Source organism: Rhincodon typus, chromosome 4 (assembly GCF_021869965.1).
Source record: "Rhincodon typus isolate 14 chromosome 4, sRhiTyp1.1, whole genome shotgun sequence".
Taxonomy (NCBI): domain Eukaryota; kingdom Metazoa; phylum Chordata; class Chondrichthyes; order Orectolobiformes; family Rhincodontidae; genus Rhincodon; species Rhincodon typus.
In genome coordinates this window covers 4,332,697-4,346,881 of record NC_063335.1, presented here as the reverse complement: position 1 = coordinate 4,346,881, position 14,185 = coordinate 4,332,697, and the positions used below count along the sequence as shown (strand labels likewise).

The following is a 14,185-nucleotide window of genomic DNA, read 5'->3' as shown; positions in this document are numbered from 1 at the left end:
CAGGGTGAATAATTCATAAAAATACGCGTTAATCGATCCAGCTTTTCATTGCATATGTCAAATCATTCACGCCATACTTCCTTAAGATCAGGAAGTATGTTAATGCATTAGTAAGACACTTGGACAAGTTTGCACACGGTTACACTTTAATACTTCGCCAGTGACCCTTTCCGAACTTGTTCACGGGCATCACTACACACTCCCAAATCCTTTGTGACTGCCGTTTGTTACATACGTCAAAATATGACGCATAAAAAAATAAATTCACTGCAATAGTATGAATAAATATCGTCTGGATCAAATTAATTCAATTAGAACGGTGGATGCGTTTTCAAACCGTAATTTTCTAAAATGTCTCTTCCATATAAATCATATTTACGACGTGTATTAAAAGGTAGACATTTCTTTGAACGATCAATGTGCACAGTAGAAGGAAGCTTTCCCCTTTTGCTGAAAACTGGCAATGCTGCACCGGCACGAACAACAGAAAATAAATCGATAACACTTAAAATGTTTCTGTGTCTCCAGAGTTTGTGCGTGGCTCGCTGTGTACAGTACTGTGGATCCTTCAGTACTCACATGTCGCCTAAATGGTTACCCGGCCCTATCTTCCATCTTAGGGCCATTGAAATAAACTGACCAGATAATCTGCCAGACGGTCCACTTGTAAAAACACTGTCGTGTTTGTGAAACTAAGTAAAAGTATTTACAAATTATCATGTTAAATGAAAAGTGTACGCGAGAAGTAACGAAGGGCCCATATGGTGTATATTACCCTTTCGAGGGGTTGTTACTAATATATAATTTACTCACTTGCATAGTTTTTCGATTATTGCTTCTCTGCCATAATGTAACATTCGAATATGAGTGCAGTCGTGCTGTTAAAAACAATTTTGTATCAATTATTTAATGTACCACCCACTGCTTTATCTTAATTACTTGTGATCTGTAGAGCCACTATTTTTCTCATTAATTATGAAAAACCGCATTTAATTCGTCCTGCATTGAAAGTGTCTCGTTGCGCAGATGGAAATCGTAAGGAAATGTACTGTCTGTGGGCACCACACATCGCATGGCTGGGCTGAACATGTAGCTCTGTCCAAGGGGACGGCTGGCTGGCACAGCAGAATAATGCATGCCATAGTGATAATTTTTCACATAGTCAGATGGATCTTCTTGCTTCAGGGAGAAAATCCCATTAAAGTTAATTGGAGGACTGAGGGGACCGTCAAACTGCGGGCTCACACACTCGGGAGAAGCGTTCTGGTAGAAGGACTCATAAGCACCACAGTAGCTGTAAGGTTTGATGGACTTCGAGGAGCCGTCCATTGGGCTCTGTACTGAGGGGCTGCCGAGATCAGGGGTTTGATAGGTGTAGAGGGTGGAGGAAAACTGTGACCTGGCGATATGTGCTCCATCTCCGTTCTGATCCATCAGTAAGTTTCTCGTGTTGAGTTGCAGGCATCCAGCTACCAGGTTGGTGGTGGGCTGGGACAAGTCTTTACACAGGTTTTGGACAAACGTCAGCAGGTCAGGTCTCTTACCAATGCGCAGGATCTCCGACAGAGCCCAGATGTAGTTCTTAGCGAGGCGCAGTGTTTCTATCTTGGACAGTTTCTGTGTTTTGGAATAACATGGGACAACTTTGCGAAGGTTATCCAGCGCGTTGTTGAGACCGTGCATCCGCTTTCTCTCCCTGGCATTGGCCTCAGTCCTCCTCAGTTTGACTCGCTCAATCCTTTCTTTCGTCATCACCTTTTTCCTGGGTCCTCTCCTTTTGGGGTGTTCTTCATCCTCTTCGCCTTCCTTGCCATTCTCGTCTCTCTCTGACTCTACCGACGGGGTGATGTTGTTGAGATCAATTGAACATTGCTCATGCTCCGCACAAGTTTGTGACTCTTTATCCTCGGATTCGCTAACATCATCAAAGTTTGTTCCGGGCATCATGACAACTTCATCAATTGGTAAAGTCAACATGTTGTCAGCTTAGGAGGAGAAGGGGAAAGAGAGAAAGAAATGGTTATCGGCACGGCTTTCTAGCTAAAGAGTGCAATAAAATAAATTTATGTTTGCACCACTCAGACCCTCTTGTTGAAGATCAAAAAATCTGCGCAGGTCTTTTAAAAATTAACCCCAAATATTCATAACGGGGAAAATGATATATCGTAGGCTTTAGTGCTGTTGCACAGAACCATCTCACTGTTGTCTTTGCGCGAGCAGTTTCTCAAATGTTTTAAACTCGGTAAAAGGGTGTTTTATTTTACAATGCTGCATGTACTTCTGTTTTTTTTCTGGCTAATCTTAAAACGAACATGTAAAAACCGTGCAATTGACAGCTTTAAGAAAACAGGACGGTTCCAGTGTTTTGATTTGAATCCCTTGGGTCTCAAACTTCCCATGGATCGTAATTAAAATTACAGGATCGCTTACAATGCTACATCCAGCTCCAGAGACACGATAGTCACTACTGGAAGTGGCTGGCTGTGTGTTTTACCAGTACAACATCGTCCATCCTAAATCGACAGGATTTTGCATATTTTGCTCGGAACATTTAAGATATATTTTAAGTGCAAAATGGCAATATAAAGCCCATTGCATTGGATGCCAGTGACAATCTATTTCGTTTCACAAGCATTAACAATAGAATGGATTTGGCACTCAGCCGGAAAGTTAGAAGACTGATCAAGAAAATAATTGAAAATAATTTCCTTTATTGTGAAATATTAAACCCTGCACTTGATTTAGAAAAAGAAAGTGTTTCGTTTGCTACATAGCACCAACCCCGGCACTAGTTATGCAGTGCAATAAATCATTTGACAGATGGAGGGTCATAGGGTTTTCTTCCTATTCTGAAATATTGCAATTTGCACTTACATTTTCTCCATTCACTTCAAAGTTAGACTGTTACACTTGGAAGGTTTTTTTTTTCCAACAGAGCAACGCCCTACATGTTAGAAGATTTTTTTTGTCTCCCTCACTTCGAAAACTAGTTTTAAATTCGAGTACTAATGTTGGACCATTCTTAAAGGATGCGCCCAGGTGTCGGATTGCTTAAAACAGCAGCCCTATTCAACACCTAAAGGAGCACTTGTTAAAACCCTAGTCCGTACAGAAATGCTGGCTGTTCACACGAAAGTCCTGTTTAAATAAAATCTATGAATGGAATGACAAAGCATTTTATAATGACGAAGTCGTTGGTGGCAAAGGGATGGGGAAGGAGACAGGTAATGTTTGAATTGCAAAGTCAACACACCAGTCCTTAAATATGCGAAATCAGGATGTTTGCACACTAAGGCAAGGCAATTAAAAAAGAAACAAAATAAACGACGTCGGGTTGCAATGCAGCGATGGTCCGATCGTTCCCCTCGATTTTATTTGTTATTGTTATTGTTGTTGCTGCTGAATTGAATTCTTACCTGAAATCAGTGCTGGGGAGGGATGCTCATTTTCAGCTCGTCCTGGGCACTGGTCCGTAGTCTGACGGCAGTGTTAGGGTCTCTCTCTCTGTCTCTCTCTGTCTCTCTCTCTGCAGGATCGGTGCGTGATCGCTCTGAGAAGTGACAGCGATGCCCACTGCCAGCGCTGGTACCATGCCATCTGCTGCTGACGTCAGCGGGCAGCCGCCGCTGATTGGCAGGTGCAGACGCTGGCATCTTGCGCCCCGAGGGAGGCTGGAGCTGGGGGTGGGGGTGGTGTGTGTATGTGTGGGGGGGGGGGGGGGGGGGGGGGGGCGGTGGTGTTGGTTTGGTGCAGCCCGTACACTTCAAATAATATCACCGTCTCCATTGGGCCAGCCGAGCTGTCAGACAGGAGGCCGGCAGGATCAGCTAGCCGCTCCCAACAAGAGGCAAGGCAATGACACACGTCCCATCTTACACCTTATTAAACCCTGTTCCCACATGTCAGCGCCAATCAGGCGCAGAAGTGCGCCGTGCGCTACTACTCCGGATGCTACGCGCAGCGAAGTCTGCCAGATTGCAATCCCTTCAGTTGGGGACTTTGCACATGGGGTCTGGTTAAAAAACAAAAAGCAGAGCGGTTTCTTCCCCCCTTCCCCCTTCGCCGCCCACCACCGCCTCCCCCACCCCCCCATACTCCCTCCCTCCCAACACCACCCCCTTCCGTGTTGACACGTTTTGTGGTTACATGCAGAAGGCCCATGTCAGATGTGAACAAAAGATGGCATCAAAATGCATTTCATTCAGAAGTACGTGCCACTCGAACGTTGCAAAAGTGCCAGTGGCCTCAATAAATTGGCAACAGCCAAAACGCCGTCGTGCGCATCAAATGTCAATGCCAACCCATTGACTACCTGCGACAGTGTTTGTGTATATTTTACCAAATATTAATCACATCACCTGCTATCAAACGAGGTGGAGACATGCTTATTTATCGTTGAATCGGTTGCCCGGAAGAATTCAGCATGGTGAATTCATGAGTCCAAAAATGGTTTTTAATAGTCTACTACTCCCATTGTACCGACTAGTCAAGACAACAGGGCCCTGGTTGTCATTATTATTACAATACAGATCAGAAACCGGTCTAACACATGCCACCGTCTGATTTCAATGGAACATACGTTCGCTGCTTTTCAGCCTTCTGAGGTTACTACTGCTGTCCAAGCGGTGCAGCAGATCACTGCACTAACCCAAGCTTTTTTCTCCACATAATCAGTCATTTTTCAGCTAGTGTATTTCATTCACATTTGCCTTGGAAGATGAAGCCAAAATATAAGGAACTGCTTTTGCAATGTGTATTTTTTATTGAATGTTATTATGTAATTAATCATTTACACCTAACATGGTATCCTTTCTATCATTTCCCAACACTAAGCTGTTTGTAGTTACGTTTGTGTTAACTTTGTTTAGCTGAAAGATAACTGGTTAGAATAAATGCATTATAATAGTATTTTATGCGGTACTCCAATGCGACAAGATAAACGTTTCAATTACATTGACAGGCTTGGCATTTTTCAGTGTCAAGGCCTGTGTCTGACTGTGGTGCACATTAAGAGACAACAGGCCCACGAAACTTTGCAGTCAGATTCAGTGATATCTCTTCCGGTGGACACTACTGGAGTACATTGTTCGGTCTGGCCAGTGGTTGAACTGCAATCTTTGACTGAAGGTTTCAATAGTATAAACCTTCTGTTCTTATAGTTGGATATCTGAAGTTAAACACAGGAGCAGTGCAGATCAAAGAGGTGCTGAGGAATTTTAGGTCGTGTTTCGAATTATTTTGTTGACAAGAAGAGAATAGACAATGTACTTAATTTCACTACATCGGTGATTATTGTACTCGTATCAATTCTTTGATTCGAACTACGGTAATTCTTTGACAGATTATTCTGAGCCATGTGGGGAGGGATTGAAAACATTCAGTGTGGATGTAAATACAAGGCCGATTTTGGTTCTTAGCGAGAGCATACAGGAGGAACACAAATCGGTTTTTGTTTTGTATTATCTGCAATCTCCCAACGTTAATTTTTGCTACGCTATGTTGAAACTGCATAAAGCATTAGGAAATCCTGACAAGAAGTACAGAGTTCAGTAAAGAACAAGACCGGTACAAATTAATTTCCTTATTAGCCTGGTTTTTCTTATTCGACACTGTGCGGCATTTTACTTCAAGCGTGCTGTGCTGCCAGCTTGCACTAGCCACTGGCAATATCTACTGAGACATGGGCATTCGAGGTTGTGTTAATGCTTAAAAAAAACTTGCTCTGCGCGCTTTCATGTCGCTTGTTTAACTCAAATGGACAAATATCGTGAATTTTAGGGACTGGAAATAAACGCTGGCCAGCCACATGCTCGGGATGGTAATCTGACCAGTGAAACGACATTTAACAAATCAGATGATTCCCAACGCACAAAAACAAAACAAGAAGGAAATCTGTGTCACGTTTTTCAAACAATCTGTCGGATTGTACAGTGGCTGGAATTAAAATAATAAAATGACAATGGCATCTCACGATCGATGCTGGCATTTAACCGTGTGTTGCTAGTCCAGGTGATACAGACCTTTGGGACATGGCTCCAGAATGCCAGGTGTTCCGGAATGAATGATAAAGTATTTCCCATACACATATTTCACAAATAAATCCCTTATTCCATCAAATATTTTTACAACAAAATATTATTTTGCTTTCGTTTATGATGTGGCAACATGAAGGATGAATCACAATTTAAAAAAGAGACTTGCCAGTTTCCCGGAAAGCTATATAATTCTCACAGGGCTATACAATTCATGAGTCCAATTTGTTTTCTAAATTCAATCGAATGCTTAAATTATAGGTGAGCGAAGATGTTGCCAGTTTGTTGTCAATTGGTACCAATACCCACATTCTCATTGGCGCCAAACTGGTTCAGTCTGACGTGTTTTAAAGACATTCCCCCCAGCCCCCTGTTCCTCCAAAGTTCAAGCACATCACAAGGAAGCCAGTTCCCAGTGGGCAGGAGTGTGCTGCTGGAAATCACTGATGGCGTTCATGTAGTCAAGGGTGAACCATGCCATTGGTAGCCACGCAACTGGAATCTTCGCACTGTGACTAACCAAAGGCATTTTGTCTTATCAAGTTCCTCGCCGATGCTTAGAGCGAGATTGTCGGTGCAGAATCGGAAATATAACAAACTATTGCGCTACTGTACTGAAGGAGATGGAAAGGCAGAGTCATAACTGTAGCGTCTATTTCGAACATTCTATCGTTTCTGCTCGAGGTTGAGAGGCCACTGAGAAAGCTGTGATTCGCCTTTGGACAATCCTGACTTTGTTCCTCAGGGATAAATAACAGCGCTATGTCAATTCCAGTAGAACACAAGGCTGCTCAGTCTTCGTGACCTGTTTAGTCACAGAAAGAAAAACACTGACTTATTCTGAAAGTCTCAAGGTGACAGTGGTACAATACTGGGGACCTCTCTTGTCTCCGGTTGTACAGTGTTGTCCTTGACCAATGAGGAATTGTATAAGGTGAGCGCTTCATAGATTCGCAGCAGCACGAAGCGGGTGACATCTTCACAAAGTGACACGTGGAAGCCATGTTTGTGTCTAGAATTCATAGAAATGTGAATCATCCCAAGTTTTCGTGATCTCTGAAAACCCTTCTTTCAGGTCAAGAGCTGAAGACCCGACAGTAGATGGAATGTCCTTGGAGAATTGACACGTTTCACTTAGAAGAGAGTAAAGCAGATGGTGGGCAGACTTTGTTCATTGTGTCATTTCCTCACTCTTAAAAGTGAAGGAGGAATTGAATGCTTTGACTGGAAAGCGGAAATATGATTCAAGAGTGAGGGATCGGACTTCATAGTTCAGCGCACTGAAATGGAGAATCAGACCCTCTACGGGAGGTCCTGGGCTTTGCACCACATGCAGTATAACTCCAGTCCACATTACGGTTTATTTTTTCAAAGCTCTCAAACGGTGATTGCCTTATTTCACAAATTGCGTCGGGGATGTCAATTTTTGTTCTGCAATTACTACAAAGAAATAATGTCATAAGTTTAAATGTCGAAGTATTTAAATACCAAGGGTGCGCTTATTCGTGCCCACACCGGCACAAATACCTACGCAAGTTCCTACAGCGTGCGCCTGACCGAGTCAGAAGCGACTTTAGTTAAATCCAGCACTTATAGCGCAATGACACCTGTAAGAATGGGGGAAACGTCTCAGTGAACTACCGAGCTCCTGTCATTATTAGCAGTTTGATTTTTTCTTTTATTTACCCCAACACTTAGATGACTCACTTGGTTCAATTTTCTTTTAAATTCTTCAGTAGAATTAATATCGCCTGTGGCGTGTTGGGAGTAATGGTAAAGTCTCAAGCCCAATTTGGCAATACGTAGGTTGAATATTATTGCGAGAATGCTATTTGTTTCACTGTTTCATTTAAACATTTATTTTCGATAGCAGTGGTTTCGATGACTCATAAAGCATTTTGAACAATTTGTACAGTAGTTAAATTGTGGAAACAACCGGATGCGTACACAGGCAATACAAATGTATCTGTTTATAAAGGAATATTTATCACAATAAGTGCGACAAAACCTGAAAAATAAATCTAATTGTGCACGTGAAACTGCATAGATCATTTCCCCCTCATATTAAAGATAAATAATAGCTCATATTAAATCTAGGTTACATTAAAATAAGAAGTGAATAACTGCTATTAAGACCAAGACTGCATTATACCCACACATCCGGGTTCAACTATTTCTTGTCCTTTAACCGCATTTTACCTGAAGACCACGTCTGGATTTAGCTTTCCGTGTGCAATTGTATGGGAGACTACTAATTTCCATGTACACGCTTCTGTTAGAAGTTGCTTATGTAAAGATGTCACTTATTCACCTTCCAGTTTGACTTAGATTATCACTGTTCTGTTAACAAATAAACCGATTATAATTTGTGCCTATGTCTAGATTAAGAGTTAAATAATAAACACAGATGCTCAGTAAAGTTTAGTTTTAGTTTTTAAGCAGCAACATCAGTCAACAACTTTGAAATTGTGCACGTGAAAACTGCATAGATCATTTCCCAACTTTGAAATTTGGCATTTAGCTTTTCTCCAAAAATTCTGAAAACTAACCGACCAAGCAGATTAAATGTAGGGAAATTGAGGTGAGATTTTCTTCAGAAGGACTGTGCAGATAACAATGTTGTCATTGGAAAACGTATCTGTGGCATGCAGAATGATACAGAATGTTTCCTTACTTCTTTTGGAGCTTCCGGCAACAGACATGCAACATGGACCGATTCATCAGGGAGCGGGCAGTGGGTGGGAATCAGCAAGGGAGCTCCTGGGATATGTTTGACCCAAAGTCACGTGACTCCAAGTGCTCACCAATAAATACTGAGGAATCTGGAAAGAGAGAACCAGGTGTGGTGATGGAGGAATCTGTGATGATGACTGATATGTCTACTTGTATACAACTTTAGTAAGCTGCTGTTTAACGCATCAGTTGGACGGTTGTCCAATGCAGGGAGTTCGGCAAAACATAATGTATATTCTTGAATTCGTCTCCTCTAATCAAAAGTTATATTGTGAATAGACATTTGGTCAATCTATAACTTTCAAAACTGAAGTTGAGATATTTATAAATTAATTGCGTCAATTTAGAGATTATGCATATGAGAGCTCAGATATCAAAACTAAAGTTATTAAAATAATGTTTAAAACACTTTGTTATGAAAGGGAGCTCACAAATATCAATATGAGGGTCATCACAAGTATCTACCTCAAGGTTATAAATACAAGAGCATGAATGTCAATTCAATTCTATTTTATCATCCTTTTCATTGACTAGCCCTTGAATTTCTCAATGAAGACAAACTGGCACTAATTCAGCTCAAATCTTAATATGACAACCTTGTTCCTCTTTATCATCAGGTGAAGTGAAGTTATGGAATGAGACATCCACTGGAAACAAATACTTGTGAACCAATGGCATCATTATCATAATCCTTCAAACAGTTCAAGGAGGTCGCTTCAGGAATTTGGCAGTGAATACTGTGGATGGGAAGAACATGTCAGAGGCTGACAATTGACTCACCTCCAAACTCCCTAAAGTCTGTCCACCATCTGACAAGTTAAGAATGTTCTCTGGCTGTCTAGATAAGTACAGCTCCAACAACACCAAAGAAACTTGATACCATCCAGAGGAAAGGAACAGACTTGAAGGTATCCCATCTACCACCTTAATGATTCAATTCTTTTACCAGTGGTGTACCATGTCTGCAGCATGGCAGATGTACAAGATGCACTGCTGCAACTTGTTAAGGCTTCTTCATTGCACCTCTTAAACTATGACTGTACCACCTAGTAGGACAGGGGCAGCAGATACATGGGAATATCATCACCTCCAATTTTCTTTCCTAGTAGTATGTGATATTGATTTGAAAATATATCATTGTTAATTAATTTCCATTGGTGCAAAATTCTAGAACTCCCCTCCTAACAGCACTGTAAGAGTACCAATATCACATGAATGATGGTTCAAGAATGGACCTCATCACCACTACCTCAATTAGCAATGGGCAATGAATGCTGGGCTTACAAGTAATGCCAACGTCCCATGAATAACTCATATTTAATACAATTAGATTCAGAAGAGTGCAATGAGGAAGAAGAAGCAAATGTAATTATACAGGAGAATCAGGAAACAGATTGAGGATCAGCTGACAGCCATTTTTTCTTGGTAAGGACCTCAGTTTCTTGAATATAAAACAGTGTGCTTTTGGAATATAAAAGATTGTTGCATGAGAAAAATACATTTGGAGCCCACAACACACCCACCCTTCCATCTTATACTTGTTCAAAGCTTACTACATTTTTAACTTATCACCAATAGAAATGCAATGGACTGTGCTTTAATTATCAAACAAAATATATAGGAAGTCAAAAACTTGAAAGGGAGTTGAATTGTTTGACTGCCCTTTGGCGAGGAAAATACACAGATAAAGAACTTGAAAACATAGACAACAGCCAAGAGTGATAGGAATGAATGAAGAAGACTTTGAACATATGGACATTGTCAAGGAGAGTACAAAACTATTATTTGAATAAACATTGAAAAATTGAAATAAACACTGTAGTGTAAGCACAAATTTGAAAGGGTATCTTGTAAATGAAACATCCTGCCCACCCCAGAAAGAATGGTATAATAAATGTTGCAAGTAGATACTTACTTTTTAGTGAGCAGCTTAGTCAGCTGCTAGAGGTATGAATTGCAGGTAGATTGACTACCGGTTTGGTTGATCATATAGATATTTTTGTTTACTTTGTATGTATTTATGACTAATTGTATTGGGTTTTTTATGGTCAAGTTCAGGAAATAAATTTGAACCAATTTAGGGCTTTGAGAGTTTTATTATTTCTCATAATTCTCATGTCTGAGCCATAGAGTAATCTAACAAGGTTACATGGTTACAATGTTTTGTTTTTATCCTCATGCAAGTATCTTCTTCAAAGAAATATGTTCAATCTCTACCACCTTGTCCTTATAAACTTTGTTCTCTGTTTCCCCCATAAGTGCCAAGTTTATCACTGAGAATGTTTTATTGCTTCCACATTGCCTCCACATTGTGTGACATTTCAACTTGGTGAACTCTACTGTCTCATAAATTCATCATAAGAGTCAACGGGCTGAGGAGTGGCGGATGGAGTTTAATTTGGATAAATGTGAGGTATTGCATTTTGGTAAAACAAACCATGGCAGGACTTATGCGATTAATGGTAAAGCCCTGGGTAGTGTTGTAAAACAGAGAGGGCTAGGCGTTCAGGCACATAGTTCTTTGAAATTTGCCTCACAGGTAGACAGGGTGGTTTACAAGGCATTTAGCATACTTGCCTTCATTGGTCAGACCTTTGAGTACACGAGTTGGGACATTATGTTGAGGTTGTACAGGATGTTGGTAACATCCTTCGGGAGTACAGTATGCTGTTCTGGTTGCCCTGTTGTAAGAAGAATATTATTAAATTGGAGAAGGTTCAACAAAAATCTGCCAGGAATAGAGGGTTTGAATTATAAAAGTAGGCTGGGACTTTTTTCACTGGAGTGTAGGAGGTTGAAGGGTACCTTTATGGAGGTTTTGAAAATCATGAGGTAAGGATGGCAGTTTCCTTCCCTAAAGGACATTAGTGAACCAGATGGGCTTTTCCCCCTGGCAATCAACAAGGGATTCATGATTCATCATTATATTCTTAACTCCAGATATTTATTGAATTCAAATTCCACCATCTGCTGTGGTGGAGATTTGAACTTGGGTCCCCAGAACATTATCTAGGTCTCTGGATTAACAGTCCAGTGATAATAACACAAGGCCATCACCTCCCCATTAGTGGGACCAGTTTAGTTAGGAAACATGGTTAGCATGGACTAGTTGTACTAAAGGGTCTGTTTCCATGCTGTATGATTCTATGACTCTATGCCACTATGAATCTGAGTTCACTGTCCTGTTGTTCTCTTTTAGCCACTTCTCCACATTCACCGGCAACAGCTTGAAATTGCTATTTGATAATGTATTGTTTGTTTTGTCAATTAGAGACCAGGACATCTTTGATAACTTCCTTGTGTTCCTTTCATTTCACGTTTCCTTACCAATTCACTTCTTTCCTATTTTCCCCCTGATCAGTTTTTCAATATATAGCTGTCTAGTCTTTGATTCTTACTTCTACAGCTGCACAACCTCACTATGATTTGCAGGTAAAGGATTCTCTCACTGTGATTGCTAGATGCTAGCTAGCCAACAACCATTCAAAATAAAACAGGACAAAAACAAAACTCTCTCACTCTGAATGGTGCCCATAAACCACTATGAAAAGGAAACACGATGAAAGAATTTCAACTCATTTGTAAAGCCAAGAATCCTAAAATTGACGACTCAACATCAATGGTCCATTATGTAATCTTCACAAGCAAGTCAGAAAATGAACTGCATATCTTTCAGCTTATATCTTTATTTTTGGGCTTAGTTCTTTTTCTAATCTGTATATATGGAGACAGGATTGGGAAGTTGGGCGGGGTCCTGCAGATTTACGAACGTTCAGTTTATGAACACGAGTACTTACGATTGCGATCTCATACAGAGTGTATTAATAATAATGTTAAAGATCTGCTATGTGAATGTTTCCTTGTACTTGCAAATGGCTATTTTACCTTGCCCTGCATTGTGTTTCGATTTCCGTAGGAATGGACTTGCACACGGACTCAACAACAGAACCTGTTTGCAACCCGGTCACTGCCTGTATGTGTGTCTCGTTATTATGTCTTCTCACATTCAGTAACTGATAAACTCACTCATTTTTATAATTCAAGAAAGTCTTTGGCTCCTTTTAAAACATGAATAATTTGGCCTGGGAAAAAGGCATCTACAAGGGAGGGATGTTTGTAAATTAATCTTATTGCGACTAACGAAGTGGTCAAGAATAAAGAAGGGATGCAAGTTTGCCGCTCCTTAGTCAAGAGCTTGTCAGTTCTGGGCATTCCACCTGGAACCACAACAACTTAAGGAATTCCCCCTCGGGTCTGGATAAGAAACTGGGGGATAGCGGCCATGACTTGAGCCCAGAGAGGAAACAGAAGAATTAAAGTATGTACTGTGTCACTTTAAAACCAATTTATTAAACAAATCGCAACAGACTTTCTTGAATTTGCTCACTCCGGCACAAAATTGTTCATATTTAAAGACAGCAAATTCCTAACAGAATTAGGGAAAGTTACTTTTGAGAGTTTAAAAGTTCAGATAGTTCAAAGATTTAGAGAGGCTTTTCCGATTAAAAAACAAAAACGGAAATTGCTGGTAAAGCTCGGCAGGTCTGGCAGCATCTGTGGAGACAAATCAGAGTTAACATTTTCGGGTCCAGTGACCCTTCCTCAGAACATCGCTCGACCTGAAATGTTAACTTTGATTTCTCTCCACAGATGCTGCCGGACCTGCTGAACTTTTTCAGCAATTTCCATTTTTGTTTCTGATTTACAGAATTCACAATTCTTTCAGTTTTTACCCGGGATTAAAATTTGCTTGAAAGTCACAAAACCCAAAATTTTAAAAGGGAAGGCCTATATTTTACCGGGGGAAACTGAGGACGATGTAATGGCTAGAATGTGGTAGAGAGATTAAAATTGAAGCAGCAGAAATAAGAATTGCAAGAAAAGAGGAAAGACAAAGAGAGAGTGAAAAAGGTGAAAGGGAGAAAGAGGAAAGCAAGAGAGAGGAAAGGGAGAGGGAAAGATAGAAAGAGAGAAGAAGAAAGCCAGAGAGAATTTGGAATGAGCAAAAGGAACCAGGCGAAAAGAGAAAGAATTTCAGTAAAAAAGTGTCTGGAATTCAAGTTTGAACTAGGACAGGTTGAGCTGATGAGCAGAATTCCTGTGTCCAATAAAGACACCATTGGTTCTGAGATAGCAAGGTGTAGAGCTGGATGAACACAGCAGGCCAAGCAGCATCAGAGGAGCAGGAAAGCTGACGTTTCAGGTCTGGACCCTTCTTCAGAAATTCCAGACCCGAAACGTCAGCTTTCCTGCTCCTCTGATGCTGCTTGGCCTGCTGTGTTCATCCAGCTCTACACCTTGTTATCTCAGATTCTCCAGCATCTGCAGTTCCCACTATCTCTGAACCATTGGTTCGGACCTGAGGTGTCCATTTAATTCCTAACTTTGAAGAGGCAGAAATAAAAGCCTTCTTTATCTCA

At 40.8% G+C, this 14,185-nt stretch overlaps 1 protein-coding gene across 1 annotated transcript; it reads right to left on the bottom strand.

Annotated features, from left to right (window-relative positions):
- Positions 1–969: 969 nt before the first annotated feature.
- On the bottom strand, positions 970–1,977 carry neurod6a (neuronal differentiation 6a). The gene has a single exon (XM_020512702.2). It carries the CDS (start codon positions 1,975–1,977, stop codon positions 970–972), a length of 1,008 nt encoding a protein of 335 aa, XP_020368291.1.
- Between the last annotated feature and the right edge of the window lie 12,208 nt (positions 1,978–14,185).

Excerpts from the sequence above, each read along its gene's own strand:
- neurod6a (XM_020512702.2), bottom strand. The coding sequence starts at position 1,977 with ATGTTGACTTTACCAATTGATGAAGTTGTCATGATGCCCGGAACAAAC.